Source organism: Oxyura jamaicensis, chromosome 1 (genome assembly GCF_011077185.1).
Source record: "Oxyura jamaicensis isolate SHBP4307 breed ruddy duck chromosome 1, BPBGC_Ojam_1.0, whole genome shotgun sequence".
Lineage (NCBI taxonomy): Eukaryota > Metazoa > Chordata > Aves > Anseriformes > Anatidae > Oxyura > Oxyura jamaicensis.
The window spans coordinates 82798689-82821330 of record NC_048893.1 but is presented as its reverse complement, the minus strand read 5'-3'; the positions used below and the strand labels follow the sequence as shown (position 1 = coordinate 82821330).

The 22642-nt window shown below is 36.9% G+C and overlaps 1 protein-coding gene across 10 annotated transcripts in view; it reads left to right on the top strand.

Moving 5' to 3' along the window:
- STXBP5L (syntaxin binding protein 5 like) overlaps window positions 1-22642 on the top strand; it is a 202619-nt gene that overhangs the window by 139261 nt on the left and 40716 nt on the right. For 5 of the 10 annotated variants that reach the window (XM_035314746.1, XM_035314753.1, XM_035314750.1 and 2 more), the window contains 4 exons: window positions 3484-3609; window positions 6834-6985; window positions 8648-8719; window positions 17224-17289. In XM_035314746.1, the coding sequence (XP_035170637.1) occupies window positions 3484-3609; window positions 6834-6985; window positions 8648-8719; window positions 17224-17289 (416 nt within the window). The remainder of the gene's footprint in view (window positions 1-3483; window positions 3610-6833; window positions 6986-8647; window positions 8720-17223; window positions 17290-22642) is intronic. The other 5 variants (XM_035314754.1, XM_035314752.1, XM_035314749.1 and 2 more) reach the window with 3 other exon arrangements.

Genomic DNA, 22642 nt, shown 5'->3' with positions numbered 1-22642 from the left:
GCCATTTGAAAATAGTATTGGGTGGTGAGAAATTAGGACAGAAATTAAAGCACAATGGGAAAGGGAATGGAGGGTTGCGGTCAGTCCATAAGTTCCTCCCTTCCACAACTTCATCACACATTTCCCTGCTCCAGAGTGGGTCCTTCCCATGACCTACAGTCCTTTGTCATAAACCTGTTTCACCATGAGTTTTCCCTAGAAAAAGGAAGTTCCTTCAGGAAATACCCACCTGCTCCACTGTGGGGCCCTCCATGGCCTGCAATATGGTGACCTGCTCTTGTAGCATGGAGGTTTGCTCTTGTGTGGCCCTCTCCATGGGCTGCAGGGAAATACCAGCTCTGCCATGGTATCCACAGGCTGCAGGGTAATCGCTGCTCTGGCCTCTTCTCATAGAGGCCACCACTGTGGCCCCTCCGTCCTCTGGTACCAAAACCTTGCCACACAACTTAAATACTCACGCAATCAGAGAGGAAAAAATACAGGAGCAGGTCATGGTCATGAAAAGGACAACAGATGGTTATGTCTTGGAAATCCCAATGAAGGTCTTGTTCATCCTCCTGAAATGCTGCATATATTCTGCTGTGATAGCCAGATATGTGATCCTGTACTCACAGGTATACTAGATATGCTCTGATAGTGTTATGAAATTTGAGGAGGCTGCAGAACCCAGGAAAATTGAAGATGGTTGTGAAAGATATCACACATCTAGTAGTAAACTGTTCAGCTCCTTCAATGCTTGCCCCAGCTCCTGTTTCTGATGCTTCATCTCTTCATGCTTGACACAACAGTGTTATTAGTTCCAACATGTTATCTCATGCAATGACACTACAGCAAGTACTTATTATGACTAGGTCAACCTACACATCAGAAAGTCTTATCTCACTACTGCAAGAACCACTTTTTGGCTCCCAGGATTTATTTAGCATACTTTTTGGCATGCTTCTTTGTTTGTGTATCTGTTATAGTCTGCCCAGCTATGGTAGTACCAAAGCTCCCGATGCAAGACAATTAAAGTGGTTACTTTTTTCTCTCCAGCTGGGCAGATAAGGTGCTATTCATCCCTTCCAGTTTTGGCCAAGACTGGTGCTGTTAAGTGCTTCCCTTTTACTTTTGTAACTGCAGCAGCCTTGAGTGGAGGCAGGGAGGGGTGTTGATCCAGACTCCTTGCCTGCAGGTCTGCTCCCACAGCTGGTCCTGGTTGATAAGGAGGGAGGAAAATGAGGAAGGGAACACGTGTCCTGCTTACTGAACTGTACTGTGCTGTCTTTCCTATGGCAAGATCTGAGCCAAGTGACTGATTATTACTTTAGAGAAATGGATATGTAAGGTCTGAACCATGCTACAGACCAGAGAAAAAGAATAGTGTATCACTCCAATGTTAAGGAAATTAAGAAAGATAGATGAGGAATACATTTCTCATTAAAAAGTAAATGAGAGAAAGGTTGGAAAGTTTAGTGAACACTTTAAATTAATAATATAAGCAGTAAAGCATAAACTGTGTTACTGATGGTTAAACAATTGAGGACTCCATGTAAATGTATTTTGAAAAAAAATGGTTGTCAGAAATATTCTATTGGGTATCCATGCCCAATAGATAGGTGTTGTCCATTTGTAGGTGTTGTCCATTTTCCTAGCTTTGGGACTACACAGGTGCTGACAGTGGGTGGCCCCATGTCAGACAGCCTGTTCCAGCCGACCGCACCCATGGCACCCCCGGGCCAAATAGTTAAGCTAGGGACACGTTGGGGGAAGCCTCAAAAGTGTGAGGAGTGTTGTTGCAGTCCCCTCTTCTTCAAAATTTCTGTTAGAATTAGAACACGGTTTGCTTTGTACATTTTCAGTTGTGCTACATCAGTTGTCTGGTTCTCTTGCCAACTTTTACCATGTTCTCATTTTGTAGTTGCTTTATTTCAGTTTTCTGCATCTATTTTCACTTTTCCAAGTGTGATAGATCGCCAACAGCCAAATTTCCCACTCAGGCCTCTATCCCACCAGATGCATTCAGTTGAACAAATTAAAAACCAATAGCCATGGTTGTTGAATGAGAAGCCTGAACATTCCCTCTTGAGAAAAGTGCTTACATACATACTTCTGAGTAGAAATTAGTTGTTATTTTTCCAGTCTGATCCACCATCTTTTCAGCTGCATGTGCCAGGAATGCTTGGAAAGCTTGTTAAGTCACATCTTAGTCATGTTCAGGAGATACTCTGCATCAGCAGTCATCAAAGATGTCATCTCTACAATCCAGTACATAGGATAGTACAATTTTATTTATTTGCAGTATGGCTATGTGTAGAGATGCACTTACAGCAAATATATATATATATATATATATATATATATATATATATATTATTTGCCAATAATTGCAATTTTTCAGAATGTTGTTGTCAATGTGTATATTGACTAGCTACTCTCTTTCCTTTCCTGATTCTTACTGTTTCTTTGGGTACTATTTTTCACAGGGGTAGAAGATAATATGTGGTAGACTGCCCTATTATGACTGTGTGCAGAAAGGTACAATATATGCACTCTCAGTATTTACAGCTATCGAAAGTGTCGCTGGCTAGTGGGCTTTATGTATAAATTACTGCCTAGAGTGTGAATGTACTAATGAATCTCAAAGTGTTGCTGTTCTTGCACAGTATCTTCTTTCAGTGTATCACTAAGTTCTACAAGTCAAGATCATAAATAACACAGGCATACAAAAATGTTCATTTCTTAAACCCTCCTCAGTGTACACCTTCACTATCTGCTTTGCAAGTCACTGAATTTGCCATAAGAAAATATGACAAGGTGCTAATATTTATACCAGGTTTTACATAGGAAGCATTTATTCATTAAGACTAGATCATGTATGAGGTAATTATACTCATAAGAAGAAAACAGGACTTGTTTGCACTAGATGGACAAATAGAATTGGTAAATCCGTAAGTTTTGGTTATGCAATGGTGAGGTGCACTATGGAAAGGCACATCTCATCTGTCTTCTCTTGCCTCACCTCAAAGCAAGAAACTTCCAACAATGCAGAAATGTCCCATTTGAGATTTTTCAGAAGAAAGAATTTTATGTTTTCCATGTAAGCTCATGACAATTTTTAAGTGTACATTATATAGTACAAGAAAATATTCAGGAAATGGAAAATGAAAGCAAAATGATGAAGCAAAAATTATTTTTATTGATCCCAGGTGCTTACCTCACCTATATCTTCTCCAGAGTCTCTGTTTTAGGGAATGTTGAAATTTTCAAATTTGTTTCTACAACAGAAAATAAAGTCAAAGCCTAAAATTCGTCCAAAACATTCCTGTTCTGATGGAAATGCCTAGTCTCAATGTACAGGTATATGCACAATATGTTGCAAGTATGGGTACTGCTCTGAACTTATTAGAGGATTCTGCTTCACTAGTATTTTCTCAAGGGAAGTGGTTTTTATTCGTGGCCCAGTTTGTTTGTTCATTCTTATTTTGTACCTCTTCTTCTTAGCGTTAAGACTCGACCTGTGCGAATGCCTCCTGGATACCAAGCAGATCTTGTTATTCAGTTGGTGTGGGTGGATGGTGAGCCTCCACAACAGATTACCAGCCTTGCTGTAAACTCTGCTTATGGACTGTAAGTAAAGCAAAATTAAGGTGCATTCATTTATTGTTTATTGCACTGTCACATATTTTCCAGTTATACTTTGAAGTTCTCTGCAGACATTTGAAGTCAGAGTAAAAATAATCAAAAGGTGCTATAACCCAGATTTGGGGGGAAAAAATATTTGAATTCACATAAAGATTGTCATACTAGATGTTAAACTTCCATTCTTGCCAATATTTTTACTATTCCTGTTTAAAAGACTGAACCGTTTTACATCACTCTACCTATCCTTTCAAATAAAATCCAATTACCTTTCAAATCTGTAACTTAAAGTTATTTTGAAAGGATCACCAAGGTGAAATATATTTTGTAAAAAAATTGTGATTATGTGTTAAATGTCATTTGTCATGATATTGTATCTTTAATTGGAAATTATCTTCTAAGAACAGTATTTTTATGCGCGTGCTAATCTCTGCTTGCAAGAGAAGCAGAAACCTGAAATTGAAAATTGAATAAGGAACCTTCAAATGCTAAATTCTGTATGGAAATGCAATTGAGCATATCTGTGTGTATCTTCTTCCTCAAGTTCAATTTAATTGCCATTTTTCCCATGCCATTTTTGCCATGTTTTCTCTCACTGAGGGTTGCCCAGAATACATTAATCAGATTTCTTATGTAGAAGGTGTTACTTCAATTAAAAACATGAGTGTTAGGTGTCTGATTCTCATAGATATTATATAAATCAGCTGACACTTCAGAGACTTTAAAATTTTATGTAGAGCAAAAATTCTTACATCTATGCAAAAATACTGTGTTTTGGGTGTTGTTTGTTGTTTCATCAGGTCTTTGGCCTGAGTTTTCAAATAGTTTCTATTAATGAATTCCATAAATTTCTTTTGTTTTACCATACCAAGGTTCATTTGTCACTTGTGTAAATTGTTTGGTTTTGCCTAATTTGCTCCGTTGCAGGTCTCAGGCCTCAAAGTGTCATCTGACTTCAGGAATAATCACACCATTCTCTCATATGTAAACTACTCTTCTGGGTTCCAATTCTCCTAGTATTTACAGTGGTTTTACAAACGTGCCTGATTCAATGAGTGAAATTGTTTTCTTTGCTAGAAGCGGTAATAATTTATGGGACAGTCTCCTTCAAAACAGCATATACTAAGTACCAAACATGTCCTATTTCTCTAAATTTCCTCTGCAGAGTGTCTTCTCTCTTCCTCTGTATTGTTTCCTTCAACTTTTTCCTTGTGCCTATACTGACAAGGTACAATCCTATCTTCTCATCAGAATTTAATGATTTAGTTTTCTCCTCATACATAGCTTTACAATCTGGAAAAACTGTGTCACTTCAGCATACAATTTGAGGATATGACGTTTTTATCATGCTAGTTGTGAGGTTATTTTGCCTTTATGTTTTTTTTCCAAGAATAATTAGGTTAACTAGAAGGAAAGTATAGTACAGTAAGTGTGTTCCAAGGTGTATACTTCCAAAATTGTTTTAATTACTTTGATTTCTGTAACTGTCTATTACTAACAACAGGAACTTAGTGTCCATCATGTTACTGCAGCCATGAAATGGGACTAAAGTAAGATATAGAAAAAAAATTTTATGTCCAGCAAAGATTAAAGTCTTGAGGTGTGAAATTTTATTTAATTTATGCCTCTTACCTTTAACAGCACCAAGCTACAAATTGGAAGTATTAACACTTGTTTTATTTCTGTTTAAATGAATCATCCAAAAACTTCTTGATATTATGAGACTAAAAAAGAAAAAGTTACAAAATGCTTCAATTGCTTACAAAGAGATACAAGGTTAAATAGAAATACTAAATTTGATTCAAATTATGTTCTGTTGGATGGAAAGAAAGTCTCTGAAAATTTATTACCAGTTCATGTGTTAAAAATTTTTAACAAATCTACATATTAATTGTCAAGGAATGTCTGTTGAAAATTTTATGACATGTCTATGAAAGACACAGGAATTTCTTTACAGAATAGAACTTCCCCTAGCAATGAATTCCATTCACTCAGTTTTGAAAAATTCATTGTGTTTATTTTGTATTTGATTTTGTAATGACTTAATATATTAGCAGTATATCTTAAGGCTTGTTTATAGTAATGTCTGCCTAGATTTTCTTTCCATTCATGAGAAGCATTTTAATATTAATGAGTAAATTCTTTTTTTTTTTGATAATTCTTTAAGTTATAAGAAATAATATGTCTGTGATTGTCTCTAAACATAGAGAAGTTTAGAAAAGTGCAGACTATGAAGTGATGTGCTGTTTTCTTGCTATGATGATTTGCTGACCACAGTCAGATCATTAACTCTTCATTTGTCTCATGTTTTCCAAAATTAATATATCTCAGGTTAATCATTCTCAAGACGAAAGTGTTTATCACTTTTCTTGCCTGAAGTATTAACAGATGAGAACAATACTGGTACAATTTTTTTCCCCTTATTTTTCCTCTTCTCCACCTATATGGTCTTTCATGAACATAGGAATTGCTGTCACCATTTACACTAATAAGCTTTTTTATTTCAATATCCTTTCTCTTACAATTCCTATTAATATACTATTTAAAGCAAAATACAAGAATGACAAAAATATATATATATATATATAGTGAAATAATTTCGTTCTATTCCTTGTAAGTCTTTTTGTGTCAAGAAACATGAAGATGTATTAAGCTTTATATAAAATAGTCTTCTGGCAAATATGACTGATACCATTCCTTTTTTGTCCCAGGAAAACTGTGAAAAGTTCTTCTGTTATGCAAAACAGGCTTTAGTAATTTCTGAAACAGATATTACTCTACATACCTAAAATGTAGACTTTATTCCTCACTGCAACCTATGATCTTCCTACATTGTATTTTTATTTTAATTTGTATTTGTATTTTAGATATATAACAACTTTTTAAGATCTATGTCCAGATTTGTAGTCTCAATTTACATCAGTATTTTTGTAATTATACTATTTAGTAAAGCAACACATAGATGTTATTGCAATGTATTTAGCACAAAAAGTTAAAATGGGCAGTCTGCTTTCTGGAGTGTAGATTACTGTGTTTCAGGACACAATTTTATAAATTCAGAATTACGAATCTGTAAGAATTTTAAATAGTAAGCTTTGAGTAGTTTCTGAAGACTTTTTTTTTACAGAATTTGTAATATTAAATAGTAATTACTGTTTGCTCCACTTAACTATGTATTACTAATACCTCTGAGAAATATTTCTTTTTTTCAGAGTGGCATTTGGAAACTGCAATGGTTTGGCTGTTGTGGACTTTATGCAGAAGACAGTACTGCTGAGCATGGGAACCCTTGACCTATATGGATCAAGTGATCCATACCAACGTCAACCCCGTTCACCTCGCAAAAGCAAGCAGTTTGCTGCAGGTAGGAAGTACAACATTGTAGTTATGAGCCTGATGTTCTTTGTTTTTTTTGCCTGTGGCTTTTTTTAGTGCTTTTGAAATGCATGACTATTTGCCAGCAAATGGAGTTTCTATAACTTGACAAAAGAAACCTGACATACTTGGTACTGATGCTTTCTCTCAGAAACGAAATGTATGAGGAAGTTTGTTTTTTGGGATGGAGGTCAGCAAGTAATTCCCTTAGCTGAGTCTCTAAAAAATTGTAATGAGTAGACCAGCAAACTGTTTCTCTAGCAGTCACTTGAAGTGTAGTCTCTATATTGGTTGGTCGTTTTTTTTTCAGTTTTCAGAAAGTTCACACCAATAGGTAAGACTTAAACTTAATTGTACCTTCTGCCAAATGTTATCCATTGGTATTTGGATAGGCAGTTGTGTTTGGATAATAGTGTAGCATCTGAGAGACGTTACATAGATAGCATAACTAGCTCCAATTAGCCACTTTGTTAGTAACTTGAAGCTCCTGATACAAACTTAATAAATCCAGCTGTACTACATCTTAAAACCTGATGCCAAGGGGATCGCATTTGTAATTCATAGCTGTTAGCATTGCACGTTAGAAATATTAGTCACATTTCAATTTTGCCAGACATTTTTGGTTATCTAAGAACTTGATTTGTATGAGGAAAAAAAAGATCTGTTTCAAGTCTTTTTACTTGATATATTCTATTCCATTGTAACATACTTGAGTCAGAGACAATTATGAAATGTGATTCATATAGCTGTGGAGATTTAGAATTAGATTTAAAAATCTGTTTGAAAACGTTGAGTGTTTTAAATCTAAATACAAAGTTATAAAAGCAGGAGATAACAGCGGTTTTATGACATCAGCATTTTCATCAGCAGACCCTAAACTAAATCATCAAATCCTATTTCTCCATAGAGTCAACATATTTTTTTTTCATTGTAAATATGATTGTATTCAAAAAATAAAAAGTAAAATTTGGAGAATAAAATGCAAGTCTTCAGGCCTACTTTCATCCCTGAAAGACCATTTGTCTCACTTTCTAGGCATTTAATCATGGCAAGCTTAGCTCTCATCTGTGCCAAGTGTTAAGGATGTAAGTTTGGCACAGCTGAGGAAAGAGACAAGCAGCTTTAAGCTATCTTCAGCTTCTCTCTCTGGTTCAGCCTGACTCACAGCAGCTCCCAATGTAATTTGAGCAGCCAGCCATAGGTAATGTGCTGCAGAGACATGTACAAAAGGTAGAGAGTATAACTGTCCTAGAAATAGGTATTGTCAGCACTGCACCACACAGGATTTCTACATGTCAGGGATAATATTTGCCACTCCTTTAAGGCAATATTCCAGCTGTGTTGTTGTAGTGGAGTCTGTTTGGTATAAGTGACCACTAAGAAAGAATATGCACTTCTAGATTGCTCGTAGAAACTATGCATCTAAAAGAAATACACTCAGCTGCTTTCTCACCATCCATCCCACATCCTTTACTTTTTTTGATTATTTTTCTTGTTATATCTCCCAATTGGAAGGTAAGCATCTGCTGAAATTTCTTCACCTTGGCTGTTCTAGATGCTGGTTATGGATATCACTTCCTTTCACTTTAGACTGTTTTTTCTCTCTTTCCTCTGCCTGCTGCTGATGCTGGTGTACTGGCATGTTCCAAAGACAACTTTTGCATGCGTGGCCTGTCTAACTTTTATCCAGATTTAACGAAACGGATCCGTACTTCCTATCAGAGTAAGTTCTATAAAGGTTAGGCAAATAGCTTTATGATGATGAGACTATGCCTGACTTAAACCCATGTGTTTGTGCTTTGTAATGTGTTTCTTAAACACATTCAGCATGCATGCAACTTATTATACTTTGTAAAGTCAACCATGCTTAATTTTGACAATTTTCTTGTTATACAGATACTTCAGATCTGTTTTCTTCTTCCAAAAGAATCAATGAAAAAATCTCATGGACTAATGGGGCAGATTTGGCCTTAGAAATGAATTTTCAATAATTTCACATTCTTGATGACAATATTTTCCATTGGTTTTGTTTTCATTTCAGTGTACACTTACTTATATGAAGCATTTCTTGTTTTGCAATGGTACTGCCTGATTGTAGTTATTAATTAATTCTTCCCTATTCTCAGAAGAGCAATGTGGTTTAAAGGTCTACCAATTGGGTTGCATGCTGTCAAATTTTAAATTTTAATCTTGCTTTGGTACTTTAATATTTGGCTTTGGGGAACCACTCAGTGGCTCTGATCTTCAATGGGGAATGTAAAGTAGGTATAAAAATACACACATCAAAGAGTTATGAAAATTAATGTTTTTTAATATTTCTAATTTTTGAATTACAGTGATATGAAATTTAAATATTAGCATTCATCACTGCACAATGTGATGAACAAAGCTATAATTAATTTTGCAAAAATGACTGTTCAGCCAACGAGCTGTATGCATCTTAATTAACTGCAGTGCTTATATGTAATTAGGTCTCCAGGATGCCTCTTATTCATCCATTTTTTTAAAGTAGCTTTCACAGAACAATTGGATAGACAATTTTACATTGAATACTCAATGTAGGCAAAAATAAAAAGAAAGGTGACAGTTGTTTTAGCATCTCATATCAGTACCGAGTCATATAGTTATTGAAATACATTTGTATGTTCACACATGAAATTCTACTCTGTCTCTCTAGACTGATTATTTAAGAACTGATTTCTATGATTTTATTTCATAGTACTTCATAAAAGGTGGACTGTTTAGTTAAAAGACCAGGCCAGTTAGAAATGTAGCAGCCCATAAAGAGGACCAGCGTATAATGTTTTAAACATTATTGGTCAGGTCTTTCTAATTTCGAGTCTGTAACAGAGAACTCAAGGAACAAACTGCAGTCAAAGGTTTTGGGGTTTCCTCAAAAGCTAAAATGGATAAATACTAAGACCAAAGAAGACCAGCATGTTTATCCAAAATGACAAGCACAGACCACAGGTTTTTGGAGCTTAGAATTTGTAAAGTAGTTTCTATCTTTAACCCCTAAATATTTCTGGATACATCATAACTGAAGACTCTGAGTTTGACTCTTGTGCACTATCACTAGCAACTTCATCTTTCCTTAAAAACGGTTTTGTCGCTTTTGCCCTTTGATACTTACATATCAAAAGAGTAAGTACATACATACAGAATATGTACTGTGTGATCTGAAAGATGCACCAGACACTAAGACAAAGAACAGGGCAAGAATGTGTCAGAGTGTAAAATATCTCAGCTAGTATATATACAGCATCTCCGGTTGCTAAGTCATTCTCAAGCTGTACTTTGCTACAGGTCTAATGTGAGATAGGAGACTTAAGAGGGGTTTAGAGGATACATTTATGATTTTGATTACAAGCTTATTCTTGTAAGGGACAATGATGGGAAAATAAAAATAAATTATTTTTGCTTGAAGCTGATATTATCAAGACAAAAGCAGGAACAGTCATATGATAGATAACAAGCATTAGGTCTAAAGTATTGAGGATTATATGAATAAAAATGGGAAGTTAATGGGAAGACATAGCAGGATTTGATTCAATTAAAGTAATGAACCAAGAAGATAATTTATTTCATGAGATTCGGTTTGAAAGAAACAGACTTGTATTCACTGAAGCCAAATAAAATATTATTAATGAGCAAGATACTTCTATCAGTCATTTTGGAGGTGATTAGCAGCAAGAAACTGTCTAGTTTGTATCCATCCTGAATCTGAGAGTTAGTGTGATGTTCCAAGGGTGAAACTAGTACTATGGATTAGAATACTGGTACTGTTTATGATGTTGAAGTAGTGAAGACAGAAAAGACTTCAGGGGATAAAAAATAGTTTATACTGGTGATAAGTTCTGGACGTTTATGGGTAAATTTTAGAAACACAGGTATGTTACTCTAGCTTGGGTGGAAGGAATCATAGAAGAGATGTTTTTATGAATTATTAGGGTAGAAAAGATACTGCTCATATTGGGACAGAGAGATGAAGAAAGGGTAGATGTTTCAGTCTGGGAACTGAACAGGGAGAGTAAAAGAACTGCAACTGAAGAGGGAGAGTGGGGAAAAAAAGTGTCAAACAGGGAGAAGAAGCAGTATCTTGGAGACGAGGTTTGCCAAAGGAAAGGCATGTTCAGCAATGTCAAGGACATATGATATATGAAGCACAATGGTTAATAATTGTTATGAAATTTAGCTAATAAATCTGTAGAAAACTTGATATAAGTAATATATACATGTGTAAAGCAGACTCAAAAGGGCTTAGAGTGAAGTTAGAAGAGCATCAAGGCAGCACGTTCACCAGCTTGGGAAGCAAAAGTGGGAAGGGAGAAGGAAGAAGGGATGAAATTAAAAGGAGCAATGTAACCAACTCTAGGCATATTATAATGAGAGGGACTGGAAACATGATTGTCCTATCAGGAGTAGTCTGAGGAAAATACAAGGCTAAGAGAAGAGATAAGTAGACAGCTGGAGAAAGTTCTTGAGGGTTGATGGCTCCATTCTATTTGCTATAGCATTTGCTGGCAGCCATCTTCATTTGTAGCAAGACTGTGCCAAACCAAATAAAATCTCTCTGCAGTAGTGCTGAACTGGGATGGGAGTAGAGATGCACTGTCTTTTTTCTTTATCCAGTTGAAATCAAGTTGTACCTGTTATTAACTAGCAGTAGATAACATATTCTAATATTAAAACAAATACACATGCTGCATCTAGAGAGATTGTATTTGCAGCAGAATATAAAAATACCAACTTGCAAAGTCAGCTTGATCTCCTACTAGAAATTCATACCATCTGTTGGTAAAACAAGAAAATAAATAGTGTTGTGAAGCATCCAAAAAAGGCAACAACTTAAACTATGTTTATCCGTTGGAGAATAATACTCAGAATCAAAACTTTTCACTGAGAAACCTTTATTCCTCCTTCAGGACTTCACTTTGAGAGGATGTGAGTAAAAGTAACCTTGCTCTGAAAGGAGGACACAGAATACTGTGTAATGAGTCATTACTTTTTAGTAATTAACACTAAATCACACCTAACAATACAGTTGAAGCTAATCTAGGTTGAGTTTTAAGTCACCAGCTACATTCTAAACTAGCTGCCATTTCCAAAGAATGCATCATTTTTAAATATAAAGGAAAAAAGATAGACAAAGCAGAGACATTTAATGCATTTTTTGCCTCTGTGATGGACTCTGGGACCAGTGATGGGTTCTGGGACCCCAGCTGCCCTGAGTTGGAGAACCATGACTGTGGGAACGATAAACTCCCAGTTAATACTGCACTTGTGCAGGATTTGCTGCTTACATATAAGTCCATGGGGCCTAATGGGATTTTTCCCAGAGTACTCAGAGAGATGGCTAATGTTATCACAGGACCTCTCTCAATTATTTTTCAACAGTCTTGGGAATCCAGAGAGGTCCTAGTTGATTGGAAGCTGGCAAATGTGGTTCCAGTTTTCAAGAAAGGCAAGAAGGAAGATCCTGATAATTGCTTGCCTGTCAGCCTCAAATCAGTGCCTGGTAAAATCATGGAGAAGACTATTCTGGGAGTTATTGAAAAACACCTAAAGTACAATGCAGTCATTGGTCAGAGTCAACATGGGTTCACAAAGGGAAAGTCATGTCTGACACAGTTTTCTATTATGACAAGTACAGCCAGCTAGCTGACCAAAGAAAGCCAGTTGATGTAATCTTTGGATTTCAGCACAGCTTTTAATGCTGTCTCTCACAGTATCCTGGACAAAATGACCAGAATACAGTTAGATAAAAGCATAGCAAGATGGGTGGACAGTTGACTGATGGGTCAGGCCCAGAGGGTTCTTGTAAATAGGGTTACATCAGTCTGGTGGCCAGTTACTAGTGGGGATCCCCAGGGCTCCATTGTAGGACCGGTACTCTTTAATGTTTTCGTAAACGATTTGGATGAAGGACTTGATGGTTTTTTAAGCAAGTTTGTGGACAATACCAAATTATGTGGAGCTGTTGACTCCATTGAGGGTGGTGAGGCCTTGCAGAGAGATCTGGACAAATTAGAGGTTTGGGCAATCACCAGCAGTAAGAAGTTCAACAACTGTAAGTGCCGGGTTCTGCACCTGGGAAGGGGCAACCCTGGCTATACGTACAGACGGGAGGATGAGAGGTGGGAGAGCAGCCCTGCAGAAAGGGAGCTGGGGGTTTTGATCGACACCAAGCTGAACATGAGCCAGCAAGGTGCCTTGGCAGCCAGGAGGGCCAGCCATGCCCTGGGGTGCATCATGAACGACATTGCTAGTCAGTCATGGGAAGTGATTGTTCCGCTCTACTCTGCACTTGTGTGGCCTCAGCTTGATTACTGTGTTCAGGTTTGGGTGCCACATAAGATATAAAACTCTTAGAGAGTGTCCAAAGGAGGGCAACAAAGGTGGTAAAGGGTCTGGAGGAGACGACATATGAGGAGCAGCTTAAGTCACTTGGACTGTTCAGCCTGGAGGAGACTGAGGGGAGACCTCACAGAGGTCTACAACTTTGTCATGAGGGGAAGTGGAGAGGCAGGCACTGATCTCTTCTCTCTGGTGACCAGCAGTAAGACCCAAGGGAATGACTTGAAGTTGTGACAGGAGAGGTTCAGGCCAGATATCAGGAAAAGGGTTATCACCAAAAAGGCGGTTGGGCACTGGAACACAAGCTCCCCATGACAGTGGTCATGGCACCAAACCTGATGGAGTTCAAGAAGTATTTGGACAGTGCTCTCATACACATGATCTGATTTTTATTTATTTATTTATTTTGCATGGTCCTTGGGGGACCCAGGAGTTGGATTTGATGATACTTGTGGGTCCCTTCTAACTTCTATGATTCTATATTATGGTAATTCAGTGTGAAGATGATGGATTAAGATAACATTGAGTTTACTTATTGGCTCGTGGATATTAGAATTTGCTTATAATTTCATAATGTTTAATGAAATATATTATGGCTTTGTATTTTTTAGTAAATTATGTCTGAATTGTGTAATCACAGAGATCAAAATTTCTAAATTAAAATTACTTTAAATTGAGTTCATAAAAGTTTTTCATACTAGACAGGGCATTTTTGATCCTTTACTAATGTTTCTGGTTCTTTATTAAAAAGGAGATGGCAAACAGTAAACTTTGAAAAGTGTCTGTGTGATGCCATTAAAATTGCTTTATGCTTCATAAGATATATTTAGATATTGCATAAGTTTTGTGTTTATAATTTCTTCAAAGTAAAAATCAATTTCATTATAATGTCAACAGGTACATCTTCTCACAAGTGGTTCTTTAAATTCCCAATCTCAATTATTTGCCTTTAGTTTTGCTGCTATGTTATTCTTGCTCTACCCGGACTCAAAATTTCCTGGTTACTTTTGCTAAAATTAGCTAAAATATCTTGGGACACAGATTGGGCCTACAGAACTTCAAAGCAAGAAGTGAAATTGTTTTTTTAATGCAACTTCAGTAGCTGTTGTAGCCTCTCAAAGATTCGAGGGAAACTGAGCTGTGTGGAAATACTTGCAGATGAGTAATTATTAAAAAGATTTAACGTGGTTTCCTTATAAAGGAAATGACAGTAGAAAATAAGTGCTAGTACAACTAGGAGCTTGAGTACTTCCTTTCTTATCTCAAAGGGAAACAAATGACAACATTTAATGGAATCAAAGGTAACATATTAAAAATTGACAAACATGTGTTTATTCCTTTCAGTGAATGATTTGATTGTGCAAGTCATTGTCAAATAATATATTTGATTGTTAATCTAGTAAGATTAAAAGAAACTTTGAATAATGAGTAGAACTCAACGTTTTTAAGCAAGAAAGATTTATGGCAGGGTAAAATCTGCAAGTGTCAGTTCTTAAGCAAATCTAAGTGTCCAAGAGAGACTAAGACAGCATGCTTGTGGAGGGCATGTAAATCCCCACACTAAGCATAAATGGTACTATTGCACTTTTTTATTTTTTAAGCATATGCTGGTGGACATTATTAGAGATTATAGGGGCCTGACAACAAGTCCAGATTTGTAACGAAGTTTGCATTCACCATTCTAAAATGCCATAATTTGAAATGCATCTTTACTGTAGTAAGCTGTTGAACTGTTGCCAAGCATAAAGAGCTTGTGGTATTCTCGCAGTAGTTGCTATTTGTTTTTCAGAACAGTGGTGTCTTCGGTGCATTTCCTGCATAAATCAGTAGCACCATAATGTGGCTCGAGCTGTAATGGTGTTTCTGTGAACTCACAAAAAAATAATTTTTACTTAGAATTAAATATGACATACAATTTGGAATTATAACTGTAACCAATAGTAACTCAATGTAGTTTTGAAGGATTTCGTTAATCATAACATCATAACCATAATCTTAAATCTTTAAAACTCCAACACTGCATTTAGAAAAGAATCAGAGTTTAATGTTACATTTTATTTATACGAGGCCTCTGATATATTAATGAAGCAAACTTGCACTATACCTTGCAGAAACTTCTGCAAAAATCAAATGTCCCAAATCTGCAGGTACATACAGAGACCAAAAAGTGAGGTGTAAGGTTTGCTGTAAGAAAGATACACATAGAGAGGCTCCCTGAGTGCTTGCAGTTCCTGAATTCTGTTGTAATTCCAAAAGTATTCCAAGACTCACAACTGATTACGATATAAAATTCTGCCACAGATTCTAAATTGAATCAAAAAATTGGGGGGGGGGGGTAGGGGTAACATTAATACTTTGATTGTGATCTGTCATTTAAGAGTCAGGAGCAAATACAGTATTACTACTTGACAAACCAAATTGATGCTGTGTTCTCAACGTTTTTCTAGCAGTGGCATAGCTTAGCTAGTGGTGGCAGCTTTTTATTCTGCTTATCAGGCTCTGGGTAATCCCCATTTCTCATAGCAGTTCAAAATTACACTAATAAAAAATACCACTGTCTACATTGAGATCCTATTGTTTCTAATACAAAGAGACCTTCTTTGGTACCAGACTTCAATGACAGAATGGTACCAGAGTTTTCTTTTATTTTTTTAAAACAAGCGTCTAGATGGATTTTAGAGGTGAAGTCTCTAAAGTTTAATGTCCAGAAGCCATACAAAATTAAAAACATATCACATGGCAGGACTGGTGCCAGATTAAAGCATACTGAAAGGTCCAGGATGTTTGACTTCCAGGATACATCAACATAAGCAGTGTGTATAAACTCACTGTCAGTACTGCAGTGATGTGCATCTGAATGTGGGCTAATGCCTACTAGACTCTACAACCTGAGTGCTGTGAGTGTAGTTGCTAGCAGATGGATGTCTGGTGCTCGGCTGTCTGCCAGTCCGAAGTAGCCTATGGCATGAAGTGTCAGACCTCCTTGTCACAAGTGATACAGGGCATGATGGGTTACATATGAAGGGCATGTTTGAATAGGTACAGCCCTGCCCAGCTCACCCACTCAGCAGTTAGCCTGTGGTAAAGGGTAGCATGAGACATGCCCAGAAGGCATGTTCAAACTCATGTATGCAATCTGTGCTAAAGATGGGTCTTAGCTTGATCACAGACACAAGCCCATGCTTAAGCAGTATAAACTAGGCTTACATCACTTGCTGCTTGCTGCTGTTCTCCATGGTAGACTGCTGCACATGAGTTCCTCACAAATCTTTATGAACAATGTGTAAGGTACCTTGTTAAAAAACTGCTTCTTATATTCAGACAGCATTACCATCGCCTATGTGCTCTTTAAAATGAGCTATCTTGTGTGAATTCATACAAAAGATCCTATTATTGTAGTGATGATATTCTTGTATTCACTTTCTTCTTTCACCAGTACTATCTTTTTTTCGTCCTTCCCCACCCTGTTTTAAGGTTTCCTTTGTGCATTCCACAGCACGTGAAAGCCCAGAGATGATTCCATGTCAGTTGGACAGGGAAGACTGAGTTTGATTTACATGGCAGACATTTAAATTCTAAACTATATTTACTTGCTTTGGGCCATTAGGTAATGTGACTATAGCCTGAGGCCCTCGGGAAAACAAATTGAGTTAACATGAGGTGTGATTTTTTATTTTTACTTTTTAAAGCAGACCCAAATTTCTGTAGTGGCAGCCTGAAAAGTGCAGTTATTCTGAAATAGGTATTTCCCTCACATTTCACACCATTCCGTTCTCCAAATTGACTTTAGAGTGTAGAATATCATCAGCCGAGAAAGTTGAAGCATTCCCTGTTAGATTGTAACTTAACTTTTTAACTCCATTTTTTCAGGCCTGACTGAACTCAGTGACAGTCCAGTTTCCCTGGAGCTAGAGCGTTGCAAGTCTCCCACTTCAGGTAAAGGTGATGGCTTCTCTTCCTGCAGTCTGTATAAGCCATTCATGTCATACATCACTGTGTTTCATTAATCCCTAAGAAGTGAAGTGTATAGTCACAGTTCTGAAGAGAATTTACTGGAAAAGTGCTTATTATACAGCACAATGAAATCCAAAGTCTGTTCATTTAAAGAAAAGTAATTTATACGTGGTGCATCTTGAGGTGAAGAGTAAGTAAACACTGGAATAGTCAACATTGTGCAGGTGTATCCCATGTCTCAAACGGACTCAGCATTTTTGTTAGAGACTTGTTTCTCTGTTTTCCTAAAAGGCTTTTTTTTTTTTTTTAATGGAGTCCCTATAATTTATATATATATATATATATATATTATACATATGTGCAAATAGGTAAGTTATTTGGAAAGTAGCAATATGGAGCTGATAAATTTTAACTATTAGAGCCTGCCAGCGCCTAAGTGCTGTAATTTACAATGGAAACATAACCTCAAATAAAAATATCAGTTTATCAACTGCTTTAACCCTGAAGTGAAATCTCAGCCATTTAAAAATTTATGTTTCCCATCTTACCCGTAGTCCTTCAGAATATGGAGTTCAGCACATTCCTAGAGACTTTTTCTGCAAGTGCCTAGTCTGCATTGATATCTTTAATGTGAGTTCACTGTCTTAAACTTCATTGCTTAGAGCCGTTTTAGATTTTAGGTAGTTGACTTCTAGGTGTGATAGAAAATAAGCACGTGTAGCTGTGATGCATTCCTTTTGTTTGTGGTATGCATATCACACTTCTTTACCTTGTAGTTTGGTAAGTATTGGTTAGATATTTTTCCTTAGTTATGGTAACAAATTCCCACAGGATTTGATGCCATTCAAATCCTTTTTTTTTTTTTCCACATATTCTACTTTAACAGGACACTTTCACTTTGAATGTAGCCCAGTAATTACTAGTTGACAAAAATCTGAAAGTAGTGTTTCCATGATACGTCAAGAACTAAAACAAAAATAGTTGTTCTGAAACAAAGATGTATTTCCTTGTATTATTTGCAACCCAAATGGTGGCAATATGGAAATACTGAAGTTCTCTAATAATATTGGTATAACACTAGGAGCTCAAACTCTTGAGCTTGGCCTCAGAAACGTACCATAAGGAATTTAAAAAAAAAAAAAAAAAATAGATGCACCAGTATAATTAGACCATTTATCACCCAGATCACTGGAATTCAGCTTTTTGATCTTCTCTCCAAAGACACACCAAAAACTCTTTTTACTGAAAACTGAGAGATCACTGACTTGGTAAATATATGTGCATATGCTTAGTTTTAAAATTATGAGTGAACCTTGTAGCATCTTACATTTTCTGCAGTTAAAATTGATGTTTTAGTTCTGCTGTTGATCCAAAATACCTAATTTAGATACGTTTTAGTTAATTTGCTCTGCAATTTCTTCTGCTTTTCTCTTTTAGAGAACATTCAGTGCGGGAAACTGACAAATTTATGAATGTTTCCTATTTTAGCCCTTCATGTTGTTTTCTAAGCCTCGAGTCTTTAAAATGTGAAATCAGGTGCAATTTTGTAGGCAGTAAATGTTATAAAATTAACCGCTGTTTAAAATAGAAATTACTTTTACTGTGACTGATAGTATTTTTTTTAATGTACGCAAAACTAAAAAAAAAAATTGCTCTGGTATACCTACTGTAAAACTAGTCAAAACTCAGAATAAACACCTGGAGTAGCTGACCTCAAAAGTGTGACCTCCAAGAACTTGTGAGTGGAACTACCTTATGCTTATCAGCACAGCCTCACAGCCACATCAGTCTTTGCACTAATTAACATTTCTACCTCATATAATAAATCTGTATAGTTACGGATTCACTTGACAGGATCTTTTTACTTCTACACTTGCCTTTGATCTCTTCAAAGTTCAAGGCACATGAGCTCCGTAATGGAATTGTGCTGCACTCTGCAGAGTCCCACAATGTCTGTGTTTGTAAAATCAGCCACCATGTATGTTTACTAAAGATAGGCCAAGGCTTTATCCTTGATATTTAGGAGAAACAGAAAGAACAGTTGTGTGCTGAGTCAAATGATTCAAGTTGTTGCCCGGTAAGGTTCTCACTGGGTAGGTCTACATCACCAGCTGACAGAGTTTCAATAACAAAAGGGATGCTTTGAGTAGTTTCATTTCTCTACAGTTACCAGGCCACATCAGTATTAGGTCTTCACTGGCAGTGAAGTTGATGCCACATGCTGGCCCTGAGTATGCACAATGCATACACAAAGTGCAAAGAGCTGGAGGACAGTAGTCTGTATGACAAATACCATACTCATGCTGGCACACTGGTAAGCAACTTTATCCTTGGTTCCTTGGAAGGGGAAGAATATGAGGAGCAACACTAGTGTGTAAATAAAATGTATATCAGATATAGTAATATATATATATATGGAATAACAGTTGTTAAAAAATGGCAAAATGAAAAACATTAATGAAAACACTTTTCTGTTTAAACTGTTTCATGAGCACAGTACAGCATGCCATATAATGGTACTTGATTGGCTTTAAAAAAAATCTCAGATCATATCAAGGAAAGTGGAGATCAGTATTTTTCAATACCATCAGAGTAGCTTATCCTTACTTATGCATGCCATGTCCTTTCAACAGGGAATGTCAAATTGCATTTAGATTTCATTTGTGATTTGGAGTTCAGAAGTCAGGGCTTTGTACTACCTTAATTCTGAGGGCTCTGTATCTTTAAAACTAAATTTTAAAAAAACGATGGGGCTTTGTAAGTCCTCGTAGTATAAATGGTCACCCAATGCTGGAGTTAATTAGTATATAATGTATTACAAAACGGTACCTATTCCAGTAATATTTAGCTTTATTTTTATTATCTAATTAAGGAAATATTATTCATGGGCTTCTAGGAATATAGGTTTTCTGTCCCTTGCTTCCTTAACCATTTATATGCAGTTTCATATTGAAGCATGTAGTTGAAAACACTGAGCAGTAGGAAATGTATCTCTGACAGGCCATTTCACTTCATTGTGTAAGATGCAAGGGATTATTTAGACTTCTTTCAAAGACTAAAAGGAAAGAATTTCATCAGTCCATGAGCAGGAGAGTGACTTCTAAAATGTGTTTTAAAATGGAAGTTCATTTGTGTTTATTCTTAAGTAATCACCTTCATGTTGGCAGCTCATATCCCAAATACATTTAAGACTATAGATCTTAGAGAAGACAGCGTAAAGACTTCCATAATTGATTTCCACGAGCTTTGGAACAGGTGCCTAATGGCAGGTATACTAGTTCTTATGACTTCTAAGTGCTACAGTCTTGATTTATTCCACTGGTTACATGAGCTGGGTTTAGGCCCATGCCATGCCAACCTCCCATTTTCCTAAATGAAATGTTTTTATATAGTTTAGTTTCAAGATGAATATTATGAAGTTTCTAACAGTCACTCTTTTCTACCTTTTGGGTAACTGCAAAGTAACTGAAGAGATTTGACTCGGTTTGAAAATTACTTGTTTGTCTCCTAAAAGGATATGTATGTTTCAAAACTTTGTGTGTGTGAAAACAATGTAATTTATTTTGAAACTTGATTATTGATGACACTGCCAGAATAACCATTTCTACTTATTTACGTTAAATTAAAAATAATGCTTATTAGTCAGAAAGCAAATTAAACATTAAAGAGATCCTAGAACACAAGATGCATTTTATCACTTTTCCAATATGTGAGGAAGTTTCAGATCAGATAAATTAATGCTTGCTTAAGATCTTGAGAAACTGTGTTTGTCAGGAATTAGCAAGGAACAGGGAGCATTATGAGCTGGTGGAGGGTAAGAAATTGAGAGTTGGGGCTGGGCCATGTTGCAGGGCTCAAGGGGAGCAGCAGGGCAGCCCTTCCTGCAGCCTGGAGGTTTGAGGGGGCCTGAGCTCACTGCTGGGGAATGGCAGGGGCCAGCAGCTCCCCATGGGCCACAGAGACAGGAGCTAAATGAGGGAGCAGGGCAGCTCTGGGAAGGGTGAGCAGGGCCAAATGTAGCCTGGGATTGCCAGGCAGGTCCAGGTGAAGATGTCAGTCCATGAGTCTGGGTCCAAATCAGCAGGATCGTGGCCAGGCATGGGTATGGCTGATGTGGTGGGAGCTGTAGCTCAGCAAGAGTTAGTCTCAGCCAGAAAGCAGCTCCCTGGGAAAAGCACAGCACTGTCTGAGGTTGCTTCACCAGAGCCCACCAAAGGAAGGGGGATGTCCCAAGTTGGCTCTTAGCACCAGAAGCCAAGCATCCATGATCTTTGTGTGTATGTTATCTGAGTGGGTATCTAAATATTCGTCTCTTAAATCCGTGTTTTAGCAGTGAAGGACAGGAACAGATATTCCAAAGTGTTTTGGAACCAAAAGCTGACTAATAGAAAAAGAGCTCTATGAAATCACCTTCATTTTGAATAATCTTTTCTCTGACTACACTCATGCTGGGGGAGACACACCACCAAATGTCATAGCTGCAAGAGCATGCTTGTTTGGGTTGGTTGTGCCTTGGTGTTTTCATTGAAAGACTGATAGGAACCATATGGCTACAAGATGGGATGTATTCTGCTCAGGGAACCTGGGACTTTAGCTTAGCTAGCTGCCAGATCTTACCTATTAACTCTGTGCCTCTTTCTCATCCTGTTTTTAGATATTTTTAAACATCCAAACTTAGGCTTTTGAGCAGGGACTTTCCTGACATGTATCTTACCTTGCACTGTGGTACTACAATTTTTGCTGGCTGCCTCCGGCATGAATGCAAAGAAGCAAAGGTAACAAACAGCTCTGCTAGCCTCTTGAACTAGCAAGAGGCTGGCTACTCTACTTCTTTCATAAATTAGAATAGTTTTCAGAAGCTCATTCTCAGCAAAATACATGATCATACTATTCATGATCCTCCTCTATTATGAATGTAGAGATAGTAAAATATACATACCTTAGGAATTAAAAATTGTTTGCATTTTAATATTCTCATTCTGATCAGCTTATTATTAAAACTTTAGTTTTATTCCCCCACCACCAAAAAAAAAAAAAAAAAAAAAAAAAGTAGTATTATGCAGTTACACTGTGTCTTAGCACAATGATGTCCTACACCAAAAATTCCATATTTGGTGGTGGAAATGGTGGTGGGAGTAACTTCTGGATTCCCCAGTTATACTTCATTTCCTAATACTGTGTGTCTCCTTTCTACTTTTGCTCCCTACTCACCATGTTCCCTACTACCCAGGAACATCAAGCCGGTCTCTCTTTTTTTTCCTATTTTTTCCCAATATTGGGATGCCTATAATGTCCTTGTGCCCATAGTCCAACTCATCAGATCTTTACTCCCTCT